The sequence below is a fragment of the Pecten maximus genome, chromosome 4 (genome assembly GCF_902652985.1).
Source record: "Pecten maximus chromosome 4, xPecMax1.1, whole genome shotgun sequence".
Lineage (NCBI taxonomy): Eukaryota > Metazoa > Mollusca > Bivalvia > Pectinida > Pectinidae > Pecten > Pecten maximus.
Genome location: NC_047018.1, coordinates 20,084,225 through 20,110,740, shown reverse-complemented (window position 1 = coordinate 20,110,740; position 26,516 = coordinate 20,084,225). Strand labels below are relative to the sequence as shown.

Below are 26,516 nucleotides of genomic sequence, written 5' to 3'. Positions count from 1 at the left end.
CGTGCACGTTCACGGGCACTAAATCGAATCCGTTCCAGTGTTATTTTCACGTGCATTTACGGGATAAATAGCGAATTGACGTTATGGAGGTACACGTGATACTTAATCAGTCAATATAAGTTGAATGTGTAACATTTATTTGTTCATGATAAATCTATTTCAATTAACGTATCCGGTAGGGTTCGAACACTTTATCACTAGCCCTCCACCACTGGGTTGCGAGTTCGAAACCTACGTGGGGCAGTTGCTAGGTACTGACCGTAGGCCGGTGGTTTTTCTCCGGGTACTCCGGCTTTCCTCCACCTCCAAAACCTGGCACGTCCTTAAATGACCCTGGCTGTTAATAGGACGTTAAACAAAAACAAACCAAACCAAATCGAACCTGGGACCTCTGGCTAAAATAGTCTTGACTTCACCGATCGAGCCAAATACAACCTCTTTACCCGAGCGCTATATTGCATTTATAGTACCAGCGTTAAGTTATTTTACATGATCATATACTCGTACTTTAATTTCGTCTAGAAATGTGGTTTGGTTGAAGCAAGTGTCCATGTTGGATTCCAATATCGTTGGATTGTGACGTCATTACTGAAACAGGCGCATTCGATCCAGTAGAGAGGTGTTGAGAGGTGACCTGAGGTCAGACCACGTCTATACCCTGTCGGTATATATAGACCTCAGGAGGTAGTTACGGGGTTACTTATTGTCCGGTTAACAATGTCCATTAATGTAGCAACAGGACAGATAAGCTTATGACACTTTAAAACAAAATGCTACAAAACATAGGCTAATTATCGCCCTTCCCTACTTGGTATCTGCCACCAGGGTGCGATCGGCCGCTAACTTTACGGTTCTTACAGGGGGTCGTAAACTTCACATATCAACCTCTAAATAAATATGCGGGTATCTACCCTCCTCGATACCACGTACAACTAATGGCAAAGTCGTGTATGGATTATTTGCCCGGAAAAGATAAATCGGACTCAACATTGTTGCCAATGCCATATTTCAATTAAAAGACAAGTTTTAAAAATCCTCTTTCTGTCCTTATCGCCTTATTAGCATATTCTTATAGTTCTATTAACCTAATTTGGATGGATATTTTGTGTACCCAGACGAAACCGCCGAACTACCAAAACGTTTACCAGTGGGGATCCCTCTACAAGCCAAAGGGTGACATCTCAAGTGATATACGTGGATATTTAGCATTTATCTTCTTCCAGTTGAGATACATATGAATATTTAGCTTTTAAATTATTTTATTTTCTGTAGAATCGCCAAAAAAATAAAATTTAGAATAACTTTCTTACTGAGAATTTCAATAAGATATTTCTAATTTCTAAAATGTTTTGACAAAAAGTCCGAAGGTGAACACTCTTAGAAATCTACGTCAGTAGAAACATCTACTTGTTTAAAAAAAAAATGGTGAGCAGGTACGCGGTTGATGCAACAATGATTTCTGGAAATTTGGTTTACAAAGAAACGTTTATCCGAGATATTTGCCGGGTTATACACTACTGTTGGGAGTTTATAAGATGTGATTGGAGATGTATATACATCGTTAAGTGGACACCCCATGCCATTTACAAACACCACTTCCCACGTGTTCAATCCAACGTGTTACACAAAGCCCAGATATTTTTGCCATCGTCACAGATCATTTTAGTGCCAAATTAGCGATTTGTCAGCTTCTTCTGTCATTGCGTAAATGTCTTATTATCAACATGATATTTATTTCCTAACAAGGACGGATACATACCCGCTGAATTTAACTACTTTCTGTTGAAGAACTCTTTGGTTTTAGTGCTTTTATTAAAATCATACAAAAGTCCTCGTTTGAAAACAATCTGAAATGACGGGTTTTCATGATAACAGAGTAAACGAAAACGTGATTTGTATTGAAGTATACTGCAGTGTATATAACTACGTGTGTTCGACTTGGAGGTCCTCAACCTTGACTTTACACAAATCTAAAACACATTTCCGACATCTTCTGTTGAGCTTAGAGACCAAACAAAGTAGGAATTTCTCACTATCTGGCGAAGGAATCTGGAAATGTCATAGTATCATGGCGGTCGTTTTGATGGTATTGGTGTGTATCTGAAGCCGAACTGTTTATTAGTTTTTCCTCGCCCCAGGCCAATATTGGCCCTACTGTAACATGTGTTTCGCGTCAAATGGCTGGAAATGTTTTCACAAATAGTAGCATGATGGGTGATACTGTCAATTTTATCCTATTTTGTTCAATTATTACCAAACAAACCTCTCACTGCTGGTGTGGATGTTGGACCACCTAACCTGGTGAGAGAAATCGTAAAATGATCATGCCCTCTTGTACCTGTGTACTACGTCACGATATCAAGAGTTCTACGTTTTATAATATCATGATACATGTTTTTTTTCACATTTTTGGAATTAAACCGCGATACACTTAGTGCATGTTTTCCCTTCAATATTAGATAAGATTTTTGATTTCTGTTTGAAAACACTTAAAATCAATGAGCGTTCCATAGTGCCATAATTTTTTTGAGAAATTTGTACATTTTATTGGGAACGGACCGGTATCATGATGACCTTCTCACTGTGACGTCATAAATTAATATTGAAAATCACCGACCGTAAATAGTCAAGATTTGTTGTATATCGGGACTCATAATAGATCTCATTTCGCATCCCTGTGTTTATCTACAAGATGAAAATTACTTAAAACTATTGATTTTGTTGAACTGTGATAAGAAGAAAACCCCAGGCAATCTAAAGGGCTTATCACGCAGCATTGAAAACTTCCCATTACCTTTGCTGTTGACGGTAATCAATACCAATTAAACTGTCCATTGTCATTCTCGTATTACAATTTTCTGTTCTTTATAAATGATGATAAACTTGATAATAATTGATATGGTTTATTTTGTTTAACGTCCAGAGAAAAAACACCGGTCTACGGTCAGTACACGCAACTGCCCCGTGTGGGTTTCGAACTCGCGACCAAGAGGTGGAGGGCTAGTGATGAGTGTCGGGACACCTTTTTTTTCCTGGAAAATTTTAATCCTCCCCGGCAGGGACAACTGAACCACTCGGCCCCTTGATTGATAAAAAGTAAAAATTTAATCGATATGTATTGTTTGGATATGAGACAGTCTTACAAATTAATTCGCCAAAGTTGTCCGTTATCTTCCACGTACACTCTGTGTTTTAGACACAATGGTATCATTCTACACCACTCGACAAATTGTGTTTAATTATTAACCATGTAGCCTATTTTAAATAATCCTCGTTATTTGGACACCAGAGAGAACCGGGTTCGCCATTATTAGCGTTTCAATATATACTCAAGTTATCATCGTTCATTAAACAAAACGCAGGAGTTCGTCAAGGTTCGGTATTGAGCCTTTCACTTTCTATTTTCACATCGGCATTAATGCAACTGACATTACACACCTAGACCATGTCCAGAAAAGATAAACATTATCTAAGATCATATGTAAAACATAAATAAAAGCAACCTGAAAATACGTAATTGCAATTTTGAATGTATTGTTAATCAAATGATTATTATTGGTATTAAGTATTCTATATCCGTCTCAATCCGGAGTTGCCTCCCCTCTTTAATCTACCCGTCACATCACTCGTGACTTACTGTGTTACAGTTTACTATTAGTCACAGAACCTTGGACGGAGTTACAAATGTATATAGTTTTAAATGGTTACATGTTTATATATAATACTGATACTTCATTAACTCAAGAAAAACAAACTCCACCCATGACTTCAGTTTAATTTAGTCAGTACCGGATATATCACATCAAACTTGAAATCAATTTTTTTTTTTTTTTTTTTTAACTTTCTATATTGAACCCTTTATTTTGTTAAGTATACGCTCGTATTTATGTGCTAAATAAACTTGATATATCTATGCCACGTATCTGCCGACATGCACGCCGCATTTACGTCACAGTCCCCTGTACGTTTTATTTACATGTATCCCTCCCTATATCGTTTAACGCGTTATATAACACCATTTTCTGGCAGTATAAAATAGGTCACAGATTTCGTGCATATTTACTGATAAGTTTTTCTCTTGTTGTCTAAAGGCGAAAACTGTGCATATCATGACATTATAGAAATCATTAGAGGTGTTCCGAGTCTCCTCTCTTGTTTCCGAAATGGGGACACCACCTGTCCTCAATGAGCTATGTGGTTTAGCGAACATACCTTGATAAGTTAAAGACTAGCTCAAAATATATTTATAATTGAATCCTCGTTGAGTATTTGCTGAAATTGATTAAATCACCAACTGATACACAATAGCGTAAAGTATATAATTGTAAGTGTTACGGCGTTCGAAAAGGAGAAATACTCAAAGGAAATTTAATTCTTCCCGGGGGGAATCCAATAGAAACTGTACGTGGGAGGGGTAGACTTGTCATTGAGATCATATAGTGACTGTAAAAACCCGTATTTATCTGTCTGTCAAACGACTAGTGTATTCTACAATCCCTTTTACCAATGGCTGATAAAAACCTTTTTGTAACTAAATGGCGATACATTATGCTCAAGTCAGGATTGTTCTGACAATATCCACCAGTGTTTGAACAGTTTGATGATAGAATAGTTCAATATTAACGAACTTTAATTTGTCGTTATATGTATGTAATTAGTTAAGTTCTACTCACTCAGTAATTAGAATTTTCTTTCCGTGATAAAGTTATCATTATCGCAGGTCTGCCTTTTCATGTATGTTTTAACTGATTGCGTAATTGAGAATAGTCGAATTTTCCTCCGATTGTTACACAATATTTGAAGTTCTAGGTTGTTTCATCGGTATTCAAAAAATCATTAAATTTTAATGAGTGAGATTGCCCACCTTGAACTACGTATATGTTTAACATTTCTTTAATGATATAGTACCGATCACGTTACTGAATTATTTTCAAATCAAATTAGGTGAAATATTTTTGACAATACCGATATTTAATTAAATAAATATGCTGAATACAAATGTACGTCTGATAACAATTTTGAATTATCATTTTCTTTTATTGAAGCGATTAGGCTACTACAAATAAAAATAAAACTGTCCACAACATATAGAGTACGTGTAAACAGGTAAATAATGTTAATAAACAGGTACTCCGTTTGACGTACTTTTGATGTTTAAAAAAAAAATATATATATATATATATATCTCGCGAGTTTTATATTTTATTCATTATTGATAGCATGCATGCATTCAAAAACAACAAACACACAACAATATGAAACAAATAAACAAAACAATTATTATCAAACCACATCAAACAACACCATGAACAAAATATTAAAACGAATACAAATGTACCACTAATATTGTAAATCATCAATGCATTGAAGCATTTGAAGTATTATGGATTTTACTTCGTCACCCTTGTACCGTGGGAGGTATTGGGAGGTACTGTGACGTCACGTTTCGACGGAGTTCCAAATGAAATCCAGATTGACCACATATACACACACAACTACTGAAATAATACTCCTCTGTCCCCCCCCCTCCCCCTCCTCTCTCCCCCTCCTCTCTCCCCCTCCTCTCCCCCCCCCCTCTCTCCCTCCCCCTCCTCTCTTCTACCCCCTGTCCTCCCTCCGCCTCCTCTCTCCCACCCCTCCTCTCGATAATGTGTATATAATTCTACACACTGGCAGGATCCAGACCCCACAAACTATATACATATTTTACTTATGTCTATAACAGCGACCCCCTGGCTAATAACAAATCAGTTACATTGACTTTATCTAATATCTTTTCGTATAGACAAATTGATCTTAAAATTAATGGATATTAATAATACTTGTACAGCTCTATTTGTTTTTCTTAATATCGTATGTAACGTCTAATCCACAGGGACTTGACAGAAATTCAGTCGCTTGATATATTTACATAGGAATATATGGGCCGTAGGTCCGGGAATTGGAACCGAGTCCCTGTGCTATAACCTAGTGTACTATCACCATGGGATGATTTTCCATCATCACCAAAATCACAAAGTCACATGTAGATTTCTTTCTTTCTATAGGGAACAACCAACCAATTGAAAAAATATATTTTTGAAACAGCCCCTGTGTATAGAACGTTGAGCCAAGGATAAAATGTCTGGCAGCCACTGATTGGCCAGTATGTTATGAAGTGAGAAAATAGATATGTAGCCTGATAGGTAACTATCAATAAGAAATGTTGATATAAATTTCTTAAGTCCGATTGGTTTTTTTCCCAAAAGTTCACGTAATAATAGTAAACAGGTAAACATTTAAGATTTTTGAGAATTTTTACTGCGAAATTCACCTATTTTCAAAATGGCTGCCCTGGAGAAAATTTGAGCTGAAGGACCCAACTTTTTTTTTTGATTAGGTGTTATATCAGACCCTAAACTTTTGTTATAAACCATAATCGTCATATTCAATTCAAGAATTTGAATGAAATAATCCAAAACGTTAACACTAAGGTCTATGGGAAAACAATTGGTTGGTTGATCTCTTTAGTTTAAACTGTGTTTTATCTGTCAATTTCCATTTAACAATATAAATACAACATATTAATGATACAAAAAGGAATCAGAAACAAGTGTCAAGGCACTTTCTTTCTTTCTTTCTTTCTTTGAGCAATCAATTTTCCAAATCTGTAGAGTTCCAAGTGTTATGTTCTCGATTGGTCGTATGTATAAAGACAACCCCGAAAATCTGAGGGTGTGTAGTTTGTGATATAAAACCTGATGTAATAATATCTGTACGGAAATACATTCCATCACAACTTCGGTATACTGCCATGATTTGCCTTACAGATAATTGACATTATAAAGAGGTTTACAGTACATGTATATCGGGCGATTTGTATAGCTGAAGTCATAATAACAGAATAGACATCTCAAAGCAGAAAGATGGCAGCAATAATAGCGAGGCGATGATTTTAAAAATATCATTATTAAGGTTTTGCGAACTTTCTAAATATAAGAAACGTCTATATCAGAAACTGACATAACCAAACATACCCCGGTTACCTGACTATTACAATTCACGTTGTTATAAGCTACCGTGTCCTATATTGTTATATCTTGTGTGTCTTGTTCAATTCCTTTTGATTACACGTACACATAACAATATATATCTTGTAATGCCACATCACAGTAGATATCTTGAGATGCCAACATAACAATAGATATCCTGATATGCCAACATAACAATAGATATCTTGAGATGCCAACATAACAATAGATCTGTTGATATGCCAACATAACAATAGATGTCTTGAGATACCAACATAACAATAGATCTGTTGATATGCCAACATAACAATAGATATCTTGAGATACCAACATAACAATAGATCTGTTGATATGCCAACATAACAATAGATATCTTGAGATACCAACATAACAATATATCTGTTGATATGCCAACATAACAATAGATATCCTGATATGCCAACATAACAATAGATATCTTGAGATGCCAACATAACAATATATCTGTTGATATGCCAACATAACAATAGATATCTTGAGATACCAACATAACAATAGATATCTTGAGATGACAACATAACAATAGATATATTGAGATAACAACATAACAATAGATCTGTTGATATGCCAACATAACAATAGATATCTTGAGATACCAACATAACAATAGATATCTTGAGATGACAACATAACAATAGATATATTGAGATGCCAACATAACAATAGATATCCTGATATGCCAACATAACAATAGATATCTTGAGATACCAACATAACAATAGATATATTGAGATGCCAACATAACAATAGATATCCTGATATGCCAACATAACAATAGATATCTTGAGATACCAACATAACAATAGATATCTTGAGATGCCAACATAACAATAGATATCCTGATATGCCAACATAACAATATATATCTTGAGATAACATTCATGTTTTTAATTGTGTAGGAAAGGACTTGATAAAAGTTCAATGTCTTTTGCTAAAATGTTTTTGTTTTATGACAAGGGAATATGTTTAAACAGAACTGAGACTCCCATATATATGGTTGTTTAGTCGACTTTTGTTTAGACTAACATTGTGTGTGTACTGATACAATAGGTAAATCTACCGTTTTTGACTCGGCTGCGAAGAGGTTATTTTTCCAATTTTAACCAAACTTGGTGTATACTTAGATCACAAAGTGGATATCTCAACACAGCCTTTATTTAAAAGAATATCATCCATAATATATGGTCCAGTTACTGGAAAGTAGGGATGGCGGGTATCTTTAAAGTTTTGTTTTCAGCTCAGTTTCTCAAAAAGTATCAATGTTATTTCAACCAAACCTGGAACGTTGTTACATGGTAGTACGGACATCTCATCCTACAGATTACATGGATTCCATTTTATCCTGTGATTAAAACCTTAGATTTTAGAAATTGATATAAAATCTCTATTGCGTCTCCAATTATTTTAGAAATCAATTTATAACCAAATTAGAATGAATTCTATGATAAATCAAATTTATTTTCTTCTCACTTTTCAAAGGGAGTGATTTTTGGGGCTAGGCGGAATTTGATATTAGTTTTGCAATCCATCAATATTTGTATATAATGCATATAGATTGATTTCATACTATTAAGTGGTGATGTTTTTTTTCAGTTGTTTTGGAAAAAGAATGAAATTTTAATGATTTTTGTTTAATGGAGTTTGTTTAAAAGTTTATATTAACATACCGACAAAGCGGGACAGGCGAGATGAAATAATTACGTGTAAATCCTGTATTAGAATTACTATCTATAGTTGTTATTGTATTGTTGCCAGTGAAATATTTAGAGGATATTGTATGGTTTTCCCGTTTAATATACATTGTAACATATATTTCATGAGTATGACAGAATATTGATATTTTCACGAGTGCGGAGCACGAGTGAAAAATATCGAAATATTCTGTCATACGAGTGAAATATATGTTATATTAAATGGGAAACCATTAATTTTTCTTTTTATTGCATTTTATACACTTAAAAACATCGAAAAATTAATAGTGGAAAAAGGGCGGGAATCAGTTACATAATTCATGACGTCATCTCTTTGTGACGTTACTCCACTTGGGTAAGAAAAATCGGCAAGTTTCAATGAGGTGAATTGAAAGGTTCGCTCTAATTGGTCAAAAACGAAATACTTATTTTTTTCACTGCAAAACTTATATTTTCACTGCTAAATCTTATATTTTCAATTCTCCTCGCTTCAGTGAAAATATAAGTTTTATTAGTTTGATAAATTTCTATATTTTACTGGCAAAACTGCAATTAAGAAATTTATCAAACTAATAAAACTTATATTTTCACTGCAGCGATGAGCAGTGAAAATATCGATATTCTGTAATACTCGTGAAATATATGTTATATTCAACGGCAAACAATTCAATATCCTCTATATATGATAGTTGCTATACTATATATAATAGTTGATATACTATATATAATAGTTGATATACTTTATATATAATAGTTGATATACTATATATATGATAGTTGATATACTATATATATATAATTGTTGATATACTATATATAATAGTTGATATACTATATATATAATAGTTGATATACTTTATATATAATAGTTGACATACTATATATATAATAGTTGATATACTTTATATATGATAGTTGGTATACTATATATATATAATTGTTGATATACTATATATAATAGTTGATATACCTTATAAAGATAATTGATATACTTTATATATGATAGTTGATATACTATACATGTATATATAATAGTTGATATACTTTATATAAAATAGTTGATATACTAAAAATATAATAGTTGATATACTATATATATAATAGTTGATATACTTTATATATAATAGTTGATGAACTTTATATATAATAGTTGATATACTATATATATAATAGTTGATATACTATATATATATTAGTTGATATACTATATATATAATAGTTGATATACTATATATATAATAGTTGATATACTATATATATATTAGTTGATATACTATATATATAATAGTTGATTTACTATATATAATAGTTGATATACATTGTATATGATAGTTGATATACTATATATGATAGTTGATATACTATATATAATAGTTGATATACTATATATATAATAGTTGATATACTATATATATAATAGTTGATATACTATATATAAATTAGTTGATATACTATATATATAATAGTTGATATACTATATATATAATAGTTGATATACTATATATATAATAGTTGATATACTATATATAAATTAGTTGATATATTATATATATAATAGTTGATATACTATATATATAATAGTTGATATACTATATATATAATAGTTGATATACTATATATATAATAGTTGATATACTATATATATAATAGTTGATATACTATATATATAATAGTTGATATACTATATATATAATAGTTGATATACTATATACAATAGTTGATATACTATATATATATTAGTTGATATACTATATATATAATAGTTGATTTACTATATATAATAGTTGATATACATTGTATATGATAGTTGATATACTATATATGATAGTTGATATACTATATATAATAGTTGATATACTATATATATAATAGTTGATATACTATATATATAATAGTTGATATACTATATATAAATTAGTTGATATACTATATATATAATAGTTGATATACTATATATATAATAGTTGATATACTATATATATAATAGTTGATATACAGTGGAACTTCGTTAACTCGAAGTCGACGGGACCACGAAAAAACTTCGAGTTATCCGAGTGTTCGAATTAAGCGAGTTATCGTTTTTGGTGAAAAGTTTGGTCAATATTTGTCAACATTATATAATCATTATAACTTCGCTCTGTCGCTCATCAGTTTAGTGTGAAGACTGGTCAATACATGTAAATATATATGTAATGTTTCGTTATGTCACTTGTAATTTGGTGTAGTTTTGCCGATATACAGTCACGATAAAGTTTCTTTCACTTAGTCACTTCAATAACGATCTGATGTGCAAGTCATGTTTGCAAAAGGTAAACGATAAAACGGAATTCTACAAAATAACAAGTTATTAATGTCAAAACAAATAACCGTTTAAGTTTAACACAGATTGCATACAAAACGTAACAGAACCATTACCTTTTATTGGACATATATGAAATACTGTTTGATCGGCCTACTTACTTTTTATTGATAACCACGCCATTTCCATGTGTATTAGCACCGGAAGTTGGGCTGCGCATGTGCGTATAAAATGTTACTGTAACTGAGTTGGCGTTTTACCCGATTTAATAGACAGCACTGACCGTTACAGTTGTACTCTGAACACCTCGGCAGTAATTACGCTATTGTTTCAGCAGTTTAAAGATTTAATAGGCGCCGGTGACTGTGTCATTTCTACACCTGTAAAAACATCAGCCGGGTAGATCTACCGGTGTGTCAGAGATTAGTTCCGCTTGAGCGAACGGGTAGATGAGTTGTTGACAATCGTGTGTACTGATATCGGCGACCGCCTTGGGAAATTACCTGATGTAAGTAAAGCAGTACTTTTTATCACCAAGACTTGTTGTTATAAGATTCAACCGACAATTTCTTTTATGAATTTATGAAACACTTATAATAGCATGTAGGTTAGTAGTGCCGATATGTTCAGTATTACAATCGGAATTTAGCTCTTAAAAAATGTCGGCGTTTGCCACCGATCGACGAAAATTATACTTCGAGTTATTCGAACATTTCAAGTAGGGTTTTTATTGTTGGGACCAAATTTTTACTTCGTATTATCCGAGTTTTTCGAGTTATCCGAATTCGAATTATCCGAGTTTTTTTTACTAAGATAAAGAGAGAATTCGGCCGGGACCGGCGAGGTACTTCGAGTTAAGCGGGGTATTCGAGTTATCCGAGTTCGAGTTAACGAAGTTCCACTGTACTATATATAAATTAGTTGATATATTATATATATAATAGTTGATATACTATATATATAATAGTTGATATACTATATATATAATAGTTGATATACTATATATATAATAGTTGATATACTATATATATAATAGTTGATATACTATATATATAATAGTTGATATACTATATACAATAGTTGATATACTTTATATATAATAGTTGATATACTATATATATAATAGTTGATATACTATATATAATAGTTGCTATACTTTATATATAATAGTTGATATACTTTATATATAATACAATGTAGTTGATATACTATATATATAATAGTTGATATACTATATATATAATAGTTGATATACTATATATATAATAGTTGATATACTATATATATAATAGTTGATATACTAAATACAATAGTTGATTTACTATATATATAATAGTAGATATATCATACATATAATAGTTGATATACTATATATAATAGTTGATATATAACCTATATGATAATTGCTATACTATATATATTGATAGTTAAATATGACAATTTGAAACAAAATTGATATCGATTAAAACATGTTTCACTGGATTTTTAAATTTCAACTTGTCATTTTGGCCCTGAAGAATAAACAATACCTACATTTTTAGTGATATACTTATATCAATATGAAAAAAATAAGCTTTTTAAAACGATCATGTGAAATTTTTCTATTTTAAATCGTTTATTGTTATTTTTGCGTGGGATAAACTTGCATTTTATGTCGAGTAAACACGGTATGGTCTTTTCACACGCACTTAAGTAAATAGGATGAATATTCGATACAAACAAGTTTTTAAAAATATACAAAAGAAATTATAGCTAACGTTTCAGAAAAGAATGTATTTAAAATGTGCACTTTGTGGTTTTATTGACGAGAACAATACTATTTCACAGTGTTACACAAGGGCTGAAGTAACAACTTAGGAAGCTCAATACTTTTACTAATTTTACAGTTAGATGCGCCACGCCCCCTTCTGAATGACCCTCTTTCTTCATTGATATGGTGTATTTAAGCTAACAAGTAGGCTATAATTATCATTTAATGAAAATGAAATAAATTAAATTGTAATACGGCTGTCAAATCCGATTGTCAATAAACTTGGTTACATTGCCATTGAGTGCTACTATGCCCTTTCTATCAAACTGGCTATGTTGTAATTAATTTAAATACTGAGTACGGGATGATATATGAATAGACTTGATAGAATACATTTTAAAAAAGGTATACGTCATTGTAACATAAAAGATGAATACATTCCCACTTATTTGACGATCTGTCAATCAAATTTTGCCGTATGATAGCGACCTCGTTTGTGATTAACTCACTGTAAACAAACCGACCAATGGGGAAGCAGTACTTTAAGCCAATATTTATCTAACGCCGTTTAGCCCATACCTATCGGAAGTAGGGCCATCGATTCGTTCTACTGTTTCAGTCTAACGAAGGCGTGGCTTTCAAGATGTTCCGTCAATTTACAAATAGGGTGTGACATTGAGGAATAAATCACTTGAATGAAGATAATCGGACAGGAAAAGATCGAAAGTTGAAACAGGAACATCGAAACTTGGAAGAAAGATTGGCCAAGAACTTCTCATTGACGAGGTGTTGTTACATGTTACGGGTAGACTTGGACAAAAATCCTATCCGTTTTTTTATTATTACATTCAAGAAACTAAAACGTGATTAACTAAAGGCGACAATGAACCCAGTTACGTTATACCCTCTAACAGAGAAGGGTTCCCGGAAACCGAAATGTGCCCGCTGTCGAAACCACGGAATGGTTTCCTGGCTCAAAGGTCACAAACGTCACTGTAAATTCAAGGACTGTGCATGTCAGAAATGTAACCTGATTGCTGAACGTCAACGTATAATGGCGGCACAGGTCGCACTAAAACGCCAACAGGCCGCCGAGGACGCCATCGCACTAGGGCTCCGTGCTTGCGCTCAGGACCACATTAATCCCGTGATGACTTCCGGTCCACTGTGGGGGCCGGGCACAGTATCCCCACCCCAGGGCGATAAGGACGGGCGATGTGATGATGAAGATTCAATCGGTAAGTTTACTGTAATACGACGTCTGTCAGATAAAACATCTAATAGTCACCTGTTTATTTATCTTTTAATCTTGTTCTTGAATCTTAAAAAGAAACAAAACAAAAACAAAAACAAAAACAAAAAACCCAAAAAACAAAAAACAAAAACAAAGAATGATATATATATTTGTGGTTAAACTGTTCTGTCTCTACCCATTTTTTACTGAAAATATATGTTGATCATGAATGAATAGTTAAGCACTATTCAGTTTCGTAGTCTTTTAATGGTAACTGACTTTAAAACGCGATAGAAAAACATGTTAATGTACCATTCCGTCAATATGTTCCCTGTTCCATTCTCTTCTATTTTGTGCTCACGTGCACACTCTGAAAACATGCGAGGGGTTTAAACATATTCATTTTGAAGCCTTAATATTTCATTAACATTTTAATGTTTTTCTCGTGTAAATGACTAACGTTTTAAGTACTCCAGCCGACTAATAATGCACAAACTTAAAAGTTATCATAAAATCAAATTTATTGTTATATACGCCATCTATTGTAAAGCCGCTACCTTCTGCGAGATGATCACCCTACTTGTCCTGAATTTCTGTATGAAGTAAAACTTTCTTAAAATGTCGTTACACCCACCTCTGTCTGACAGAGACGTGAAAAAATAATTTGTTGTATGTCGATTATATATCTATAGTATTAACAAATCTGTTCTTAGTTATATCACTTTATCATAAATGATTTTACAAAGACAAATGACTAGCTAATTTAAATAAGAAATTAGATAAAAGCTATAGCTGTTACGTCTTTCTAGAACTCGTCAGTGATGCTAAGGTCATAGATGTGGAAAGTTTGGGGGGAAAGTCAAAATTGTTTCAACGGATATTGGATAATAATCGGAACATTGTTTTCCTAGGTTCGTATACTATCACTCTGCTTATGTTCTAAAAACCGGCACAAAGAGGGGCCAAAAAGTATTTACATACAGGTGATACTTGTTTATATATTTAGCAAGCCTAAAACCTATATGACAATTAAACATTGAAATCTTTTCAGTATTACAATGGATTTTCTTTACTAAATCAGAGCAGTTAAAGGACGAGAATTAAGATATTTGATTTTAAAGGACGAAATGGCACATATCAGCCACCGTAAAGACAAGTGTGAAGGTTTGGATAAGTTTTCGTGTCATTTCAATAGGGACAAATTTAAGATTTTTATGGTATAAAGATTTATTTCTGTAATTACATATTTTATCACACACACAACCGACCAGAAACTGCCGTGATCCCTGTCATGTTTTGACTTTTATTTAGAACATTAGACACGGCACTGTCACAGCGAGTATAATTTGATGTTCAACTGATACATTGTAATTTATCAATGTAATACACCAAAAGAATATTCAGCAATAAATATAAAATATTGCATAAAATTAGAAATAAATAAGAGTAATAAATAAATGAATGAGTTAATTAATTCATTAATAAAAATGAATAAATTGATATTTAAGTAAATAAATGATATATGTATCCGTAATTCAATGTCATAAACATAGAATTGGACTTTCAATTAAATTAACGTTTCATTGTCAGATTTTGAAATAGATAAAATTATCATTCGAATTAAATCTGTGAAAGGAAAAATCTAAGCCTGTTTCTTTGTGGCTGTAATATTCTAAGTGTTGTGAGAAAAAAAACTAAAAACAGCAGAATGGATTTTTTTTTTAGAATTTAATTGAAATCATATTTACAATAATCCTTGTTGCCATTTGTGAGTGATAGTTTTATACATTTGTTACTAGTGCTAAGTAATATCAACAAAGATACGGGGAATTCTCACGACTGATGTGAGAACACCAATCGATCAGGGAACGTCCGCCCGGTGTCATGTGAAACAGGGTGTTCATGTTTGTTTGGATAATTTAGCAGGAATTTACCCCGTCCCCTGTGATCCTGACCGCGAACATCACTGTTGTAACTAGACCCACCCCCTCACCCTCCCTCACCACCTCTATCTAACCAAGTTTTCTCGACCACCGTCGGCGATTGGAAACACATCTCCCCGGGAGTAGTTCTAGTATTGCATTCTTTAAAATTTAGTTTCATGTATGTGAATTAAACATCAGAAGTAAAGACTGATTATTGTAATTAACATGAGTAATTCAATATTATGTTAGCGGGAAGATTGTAAGGAAGTCTCTAAATCTAAAGATGCATTTTCATAACTTGCGGAACGATAACTTGGAATTAAGTGTTTTTCAGTTTGAATTATTAAATGGCTGGTTTATTAAAGAACATCAATGTTTACCGTTGTCATTTTTCCTTTGTTGCTCTGAGTCGTTTTTTTATATGAAACTATGCATTACTATTATTACAGGAGTAATAATTTGTGTAAATATACAACTCGAGAGTCAAATGCTGTATGATAATGGGCGTGTTTATTTCACTCAATTTCCAGTTGACGCCGGATAGATTCACATGGTACTCACAATTTAATACATCCACATGTACATCTAATAGCTTAAAAAGTTTCTTAAAATGCAACGATAACACACACTTCTGGGTAGTTGTGAAATTTAAATTATAAACTGAATTGTAACAAAACTGGCTTCATGCTAGAATAATTTTATGTATTTGTCATGTATGATACTTACTGGTACTAATTAACTCATTTGTTGGCTAACCAAATATTTTGTAAAATCTAAGACTTTCGTTTATATAAACTTTTATTAAATTGACTTAGTATGTCGTTTGATTGTGTATAGAGCGCCCTGTGTGAGGTCTGCTTGTGTTGGCTCTGAGGAGTTGGGGACAGTAGGGAAAGTTTGTATAACGTGTTAAATGTATCAGTTTAGATATGAACCGTGTGTATCCTTCGTGTGACAGAGTTACTGTTTATTGGGACAGGGGGTGTAGTTATTGTTTAGTTAAACTTAACAACAATGAATGTCAATTAAATACAACATAGGGAAATTAGCCACTTTACTTAAAGGTCCAACACTTGCGAACTCGACAGTTTCAAGTTTGAAATAACTTTTACTTAAGTAACAATTGATTTGATACATTATTATAAATTTTAATCTTGAATCCCTAGTGAAACGAGACCTGTTATTTTCCTTCGAATTCCAGAGTATTCAGTTTCATTTACCACCTGTTATATACAGTAGGTTATGGATATAAAGTCACCTGTAAGTTACGTAAGCAGTACTTCGACATTATTTACTTTAGTAAGGGTATCCAATATATACCCCCGCTTTATCGATTTTGAGTTATAATTACGTTTTATTACTGTTGGTGTTTTCTGCTGTGAACTCATTTAACAGTTAAAGATGATATCTATTTCAAAATAACTTACGTGGACTTCATAGGTACTTCCTGACTTACAAATCATGATAACGAATGGGCATTTCATTTTTATCAAAATCTTATTTGTTTTCTTATTTCGTGTGTTGACAGAAAATGCTCCGAAGATTACCGAAGACAGTAGCGAAGATGACCGAGTGGAAGCCTCATCACCCGAATCTATCAATGACGTTACGGAAACATCCGAACGACAAAAACCTTATTCTCCTTACACGGCCGTAACGCGGGCACGTGACCTGCATTCTACAACACCGTTTCTTCCGGGTCACCTCAATAACCTTGAGATTTTGGAGAGAGTATTTCCCTTTCAGCGAAAATCTGTATTGGAACTCGTGCTGCAAGGTTGTAACGGGGACCTCGTCAAAGCAATAGAACAATTCCTGTCCACTCAAGATAACTTAATGACACAACATACGACACCTCGCCAAAAACAGGACTTCCGGTCTCATCCCTACTTTGGACAATTACCCCTTCATACAATAAAGTCGCTCAACTCCAAAATGCCCAATGGCAGTAGCATGCGGTCGGCGTTCACCCCTTTCTCATCCCCTGCCCCAATGGCACATACAGGTCTCCATTCAGCGTTTACATCACCTGTCAGCACAATGTCTTGTGATGCACTACGAGCACAGATGTTTCCTTCAGGTATTCGTTCCGGTGACGTACTTCCGCCTACATCACAGTTTCCATACCCTAGTTTTTCGCACTTGACTTCCGGCCCTTTACCCGGTTTTATGAGTAGTCCATTTTCCCTATATCCTTACAGAACTGGAATCACGGATATGAACTGTTTTAGGAAAACAGCTGAAAAAGCCTCCGAGCGTGCAGCCCTGCAAGAAAGCAATCAAAACGCGGAAAATTGGGATGAAAGTGCGAAAGAGCGGGATGTTGAATGAAACCGATGACGAAAGACGGTGGGCATTGTTCTCCATACTCCTTCATGTGAAATGGACGCTAACATTTCTCAGGCTTAGGTACCAGTGATCTGGAAGTAAACTTTAACTTCTTTATTTATTTATTGATATATATGTTTGAGTGTATGTAGCAGTTTCTCGGAATATCGGAAACATTGCCGGCTTAGAGTAAATCAAGTGTTCCTTCTGATATTATTTTGAGAATGCAGCCAACGAAGGCACATATATCAGAATATGGAGACTAATATACAATACGAACGATATATATACTGTATATGTATACCCAAATATGCAATACGAAAGATATACATGTATATATACCCGAATCCACTAATGCTTCGTTGGTGGTCCATGTTTCTTTAAATCTCGTTTTGGTCACGTGATGAATGAATGAACCAGAAATGATAGATCAACGTGTGTGATGAATGTATGGAAATCGAAAGTACTGCAATATGTAGCTCATCTTCGTTAGACAAGGTTACTAACTTTGTATAAGTAATCTTTGGCTATAAAGATGTTTGTAGCTTTTTCATAATGTTCATTATCATAGAAAACTCGTGCTAATATTGATATAGAAACATAGAACATTGTACATCTTGTCAATTTTGTTCGTGCGACAAATATAATTATGTAAATGAAGTTACCTCATTATAAAATGTCTATCTGATGTGATTAAATGTCGTTTAAGTATCTCACATATCATTGTTTTATTTTCAAAACTGATTTAATATAAGCATGTTTCATAGCACCACTGAAGTCAACGTCAACGTCAATACAGAGGGACAGAACGTATACCACAATATTAACACACGGGGACAAATTATACTACAACGTCAACACACAGACAAAATATACCACAACGTCAACACACAGACATAATATACCACAACGTCAACACAGACAATTTATACCACAACGTCAACACACAGACAAATTATACCACAACGTCAACACACAGACAAGTATATACCACAACGTCAACACACAGACAAATTATACCACAACGTCAACACACAGACAAATTATATACCAAAGCGTCAACACACAGACAAATTATACCACAACGTCAACACACAGACAATTATATACCACAGCGTCAACACACAGACAAACTATACCACAACATCAACACACAGACAAATTATACCACAACGTCAACACACAGACAAAATATACCACAACGTCAACACACAGAAAAAATATACCACAACGTCAACACACAGACAAATTATACCACAACGTCAACACACAGACAAACTATACTACAACGTCAACGCCCAGACAAAATATACCACAACGTCAACACACAGACATAATATACCACAACGTCAACACACAGACAAAATATACCACAATATTAACACACGGGGACAAATCATACTACAACGTCAACACACAGACAAAATATACCACAACGTCAACACACAGACATAATATACCACAACGTCAACACAGACAATTTATACCACAACGTCAACACACAGACAAACTATACCACAACGTCAACACACAGACAAATTATACCACAACGTCAACACACAGACAAATTATACCACAACGTCAACACACAGAAAAAATATACCACAACGTCAACACACAGACAAATTGTACCACAACGTCAACACACAGACAAAATATACCACAATATTAACAGATGGGGCAAATTATACTACAACGTCAACACACAGACAAATTATACCACAACGTCAGCACACAGACAAATTATACCACAACGTCAACACACAGACAAAATATACCACAACGTCAACACACAGAAAAAAATATACCACAACGTCAACAAACAGACAAATTATACCACAACGTCAACACACAGACAAAATATACCACAATATTAACAGATGGGGCAAATTATACTACAACGTCAACACACAGACAAATTATACCACAACGTCAACACACAGACAAATTATACCACAACGTCAACACACAGAAAAAATATACCACAACGTCAACACACAGAAAAAATATACCACAACGTCAACACACAGACATAATATACCACAACGTCAACACAGACAATTTATACCACAACGTCAACACACAGACAAACTATACCACAACGTCAACACACAGACAAATTATACCACAACGTCAACACACAGACAAATTATACCACAACGTCAACACACAGAAAAAATATACCACAACGTCAACACACAGACAAATTGTACCACAACGTCAACACACAGACAAAATATACCACAATATTAACAGATGGGGCAAATTATACTACAACGTCAACACACAGACAAATTATACCACAACGTCAGCACACAGACAAATTATACCACAACGTCAACACACAGACAAAATATACCACAACGTCAACACACAGAAAAAAATATACCACAACGTCAACAAACAGACAAATTATACCACAACGTCAACACACAGACAAAATATACCACAATATTAACAGATGGGGCAAATTATACTACAACGTCAACACACAGACAAAATATACCACAACGTCAACACACAGACATAATATACCACAACGTCAACACAGACAATTTATACCACAACGTCAACACACAGACAAACTATACCACAACGTCAACACACAGACAAATTATACCACAACGTCAACACACAGACAAATTATACCACAACGTCAACACACAGAAAAAATATACCACAACGTCAACACACAGACAAATTGTACCACAACGTCAACACACAGACAAAATATACCACAATATTAACAGATGGGGCAAATTATACTACAACGTCAACACACAGACAAATTATACCACAACGTCAGCACACAGACAAATTATACCACAACGTCAACACACAGACAAAATATACCACAACGTCAACACACAGAAAAAAATATACCACAACGTCAACAAACAGACAAATTATACCACAACGTCAACACACAGACAAAATATACCACAATATTAACAGATGGGGCAAATTATACTACAACGTCAACACACAGACAAATTATACCACAACGTCAACACACAGACAAATTATACCACAACGTCAACACATACAAAATATACCACAACGTCAACATACAGACATAATATACCACAATATTAGAACACGGGGACAAATTATACCACAGCGTCAGCACATACAAAAGATACAACAACGTCAACACACAGACAAAATATACCACAGCGTCAACACAGACAAAATATACCACAACGTCAACACAGACAAAATATACCACAACGTCAACACAGACAAAATATACCACAATATTAGCACACGGGGACAAATTATACCACAACGTCAACACACAGTCAAAATATACCACGTCAGTTCATATTGGCAAAATACAACACATGGCAACAAACAGACAAAATACAACACAGCGTCAACATACAGGGACAAAATACAACACAGCGTCAACACACAGGGACAAAATACAACACAGCGTCAACATACAGGGACAAAATACAACACAGCATCAACATACAGGGACAAAATACAACACAGCGTCAACACACAAAGGGACAAAATACAACACAGCGTCAACATACCGGGACAAAATACAACACAGCGTCAACATACAGGGACAAAATACAACACAGCATCAACACACAGGGAAAAATACAGCACAGCGTCAACACACACAGGGAAAAATACAGCACAGCGTCAACACACACAGGGACAAAATACAGCACAGCTGCAGGAAACCGAGAAAAAATACAACACAGTATATATCGATGGGTCAATTAAGTACCATAACTGTTTTAATACATTTCGGTATCTAAACCAGAGCACAGAATAAAGGAATGGTCTCATGTAATTTAGCCAGCATCTTACTCGATAATATTCACCACAACGTCATAAATACCGTATTTTTGAAATAACATCATATTATACTCTCCCACAACTTGACGGAATGTCTCTAACACATCTAATTGTCTGAAATTCCTGTAATACGATGTTTTATCTACATGGAATAACACGAGATAGGATGTAGACAAATCGGCATCTGATACCAAATTGACAATGTAATAAACCACGATATTACAACAGCGTTAACTCAAGAGTGGGGAAAGACAACTGAAGAGACCTCGAATTCCTCGAGAGATACCCCAGATATAAAAGATATATAAAACAATGTGTGTCAAGTCCCTGTGATACACAGGTAGTCTTTCAATGTTTGCCTATTCGCACGTGCTGCACGTACCACGTACTTGTATAGAATGTCGCGACTGTAGTATTTGTATCAAAACCACACGGTTGGTCTGCCTATTCTCTGATAACAATCCGAATATTGTCAGTATTTACGCCAATAGATGACGTCAGTCGCTCAAGTTAGTCACACAGGGACATTTACCTTTGGTAGATTTAATAACTTAGAAAGAAATCAAAGAATTTGTTCCTATTGTAACAGTCGAGTCATTGAAGATGAATTTCATTTTATTATTAAATGTGAATTTCATTTAGACCTAAGAAAACGTTTTATTAAGAAATATTATTATAATAAACCTAGTATGCACAAATTTATTCAACTTCTAGAAAAAGATCTTTCAAATTTAGCAAAATATATTAAATACAGTAATAAACAAAGAACAGATTTTTTATTAGTATAAAAAAATGTCCTTCTACACTCTACCTGTTGTACAATGTATGTGTTAGTCCGGTTGTGTGTGTGTATGCGAGTGTGTGATTTTGTATTGTATCATTTCTGTACATGTATATATTTGTTGAACCGATGAGCCGTAAGGCTCAAGGAAATAAAGAACTTGAACTTGAACCCGTAACTTGAACATTTGAACGAGTAACAGATGAGCTACTTGTGCGAATTTTACATCCGGTATGACAAAAATATAACGGAGGAATCGACGGAATTTCCCGAATACAACCATGTCGGCAAATACTTATGTGACTCGGTCGAACGATACGAACATCCATGAAAATCCTAGAAACGACTATGACCTATATTACCCCAGAGGGTATATATCTATTTGTCAACATGTATTTTATTTGTAAGAAAATCAGACAAATATGACAATATACCGGAACAGACTGGTTCAAAGAGTGCCAACCAAATACGAAGAAACTAAAAAACGGAATATAAATAGAAGCGGTATCAGTTGAGATAAGGACCAGGCCTGCCTTGCACAAGTAAGTAATGTACACGAAACAGTTTATAGCCATTAAAATTTAGGACGGGTGTCACCAAGTAAAATTGCTTCGTAATCCATTTGATAGTAGCTTTCACATTTGTATATTGTAGAAGTTATGTTTTGCATTTTCATTTACGTGACTAGTGACTAGTGACCGTTGTGTGATTTTCATTTTTTTTTTTTAAGGGGCATTCCTTCGTTCGAACGCCAGATGTGTGTTGTACATTTATTTGTGAATAAAAGTAGTTGACACACATATTTATGATTAACTTTGGTGGAATTAATATCATATTTGTACAGAAAATCCGCAAAACTCTGCCGCTCTGCATCCGAACTGGAATATCGGTCACGCCTCCTGCGCTTAATTTGATACCATCAGTTCGCCAAAATTCACACCAGTTCGGTAAACATCACACCAGTTCGGTAAAAATCACATCGCATAGCGTTTTTGTTGTGATTATAAATCCCAACCATAGCCTGTTTTACACCAATTACTTAAGGTTACATACATAGCTAGTAAAAGAGTTAAGAATATAAAAAAAACATTTAAAATATTACACGCAAACATTACCTGTGTGTGCAAAGTCGCATAAATATGAGCACCAAAGGGCGCAAATACGTGTGTCGTGTTTACAAACTGATGTGTACATGGAGGTTAATGAAGGAAATGGCTAAAAATAATACACAGTAAACATTGATTGTGGTTCGATGAAGTAATATTTTGCTATGATTGTGGTTGTGAGCTATTGTGACCTCATCATGACGTCACACTATTGTTGTTGTGAGTTATTGTGACCTCATCATGACATCACACTATTGTTGTTGTGAGTTATTGTGACCTCATCATGACATCATACTATTGTTGTTGTGAGTTATTGTGACCTCATCATGACATCACACTATTGTTGTTGTGTGCTATTGTGACCTCATCATGACATCACACTGTTGTTGTTGTGTGCTATTGTGACCTCATCATGACATCACACTATTGTTGTTGTGTGCTATTGTGACCTCATCATGACATCACACTATTGTTGTTGTGTGCTATTGTGACCTCATCATGACATCACACTATTGTAGTTGTGTGCTATTGTGACCTCATCATGACATCACACTATTGTAGTTGTGTGCTATTGTGACCTCATCATGACATCACACTATTGTTGTTGTGAGCTATTGTGACCTCATCATGACATCACACTATTGTAGTTGTGTGCTATTGAGACCTCATCATGACATCACACTATTGTTGTTGTGAGCTATTGTGACCTCATCATGACATCACACTACTGTTGTTGTTGTGAGCTATTGAGACCTCATCATGACATCACACTATTGTTGTTGTGAGCTATTGTGACCTCATCATGACATCACACTATTGTTGTTATGAGCTATTGTGACCTCATCATGACATCACACTATTGTGGCTGTGCGCTATTGTGACCTCATCATGACATCACACTATTGTTGTTTTGAGCTATTGTGACCTCATCATGACATCACACTATTGTAGTTGTGTGCTATTGTGACCTCATCATGACATCACAATATTGTTGTTGTGAGCTATTGTGACCTCATCATGACATCACACTATTGTTGTTGTGCGCTATTGTGACCTCATCATGACATCACACTGTTGTTGTTGTGTGCTATTGTGACCTCATCATGACATCACACTATTGTAGTTGTGAGCTATTGTGACCTCATCATGACATCACACTATTGTAGTTGTGTGCTATTGAGACCTCATCATGACATCACACTATTGTTGTTGTGAGCTATTGTGACCTCATCATGACATCACACTACTGTTGTTGTTGTGAGCTATTGAGACCTCATCATGACATCACACTATTGTTGTTGTGAGCTATTGTGACCTCATCATGACATCACACTATTGTTGTTATGAGCTATTGTGACCTCATCATGACATCACACTATTGTTGTTGTGAGCTATTGTGACCTCATCATGACATCACACTATTGTGGCTGTGCGCTATTGTGACCTCATCATGACATCACACTATTGTTGTTGTGAGCTATTGTGACCTCATCATGACATCACACTATTGTTGTTGTGAGCTATTGTGACCTCATCATGACATCACACTATTGTTGTTTTGAGCTATTGTGACCTCATCATGACATCACACTATTGTAGTTGTGTGCTATTGTGACCTCATCATGACATCACAATATTGTTGTTGTGAGCTATTGTGACCTCATCATGACATCACACTATTGTTGTTGTGCGCTATTGTGACCTCATCATGACATCACACTGTTGTTGTTGTGTGCTATTGTGACCTCATCATGACATCACACTATTGTAGTTGTGAGCTATTGTGACCTCATCATGACATCACACTATTGTAGTTGTGTGCTATTGTGACCTCATCATGACATCACACTATTTTTCTTCCGTCGCTGTTATACTGAGGATCACATTAAAATGCATTTGCGATCATGCAAATCTTGTATACATTGATTCTACAGGCAAATTACACAAGCAAAATCGAGCATATTATAGGGGGGAAATCTGCTAGAGAAAAAAATATATATTCAGACAAAATATTACAATGTGCATGTATGATGGCCGATCGCGGCCATGCGCATTGCCGTTCTTCGCTTGGCAGGGGCGCCAATGAATGAAACGCCAAATTAACATACAGATGTATATTCAATTAATTGAACCTATCTTCAATTCAATTGAAGATAGGTTCAATTCAATTGATGATAGGTTCAATTCAATTGAAGATAGGTTCAATTAATTGAATATACATTGTACATTGTATGTTAATTTGGCGTTCTATACCAATGCGACAGTGTGACATGGACGAAATCAGCCACCATAACAATTGCTCCCATTATTGATCTGATAATGATATATAATTCGCGAGTTCGAGTTTATCTTGTGGTAGAAGAGTTGAATAACCGAGAGCTGATATTGATACCAATATCCTAATACAGCGAAACCGTTGTCAACCACAAAATAAACCACAAACACATACTAAAGACACAAAGCAACAGCAAATTGTAATTTGCATAATTTAATATAAAGTAACATAAGTGGATAAAGGTCTCAAATGAACAGCAAAG

At 34.2% G+C, this 26,516-nt stretch overlaps 1 protein-coding gene across 1 annotated transcript; it reads left to right on the top strand.

The window, feature by feature from the left end:
• Positions 1–13,472: 13,472 nt before the first annotated feature.
• LOC117325445 (doublesex and mab-3 related transcription factor 3, truncated-like) lies at positions 13,473–18,989 on the top strand. The gene is made up of 2 exons (XM_033881654.1): positions 13,473–14,027; positions 17,477–18,989. Exons 1-2 carry the CDS (start codon positions 13,673–13,675, stop codon positions 18,277–18,279), a joined length of 1,158 nt encoding a protein of 385 aa, XP_033737545.1. The 5' UTR covers positions 13,473–13,672; the 3' UTR covers positions 18,280–18,989.
• The last annotated feature ends 7,527 nt before the right edge of the window (positions 18,990–26,516 follow it).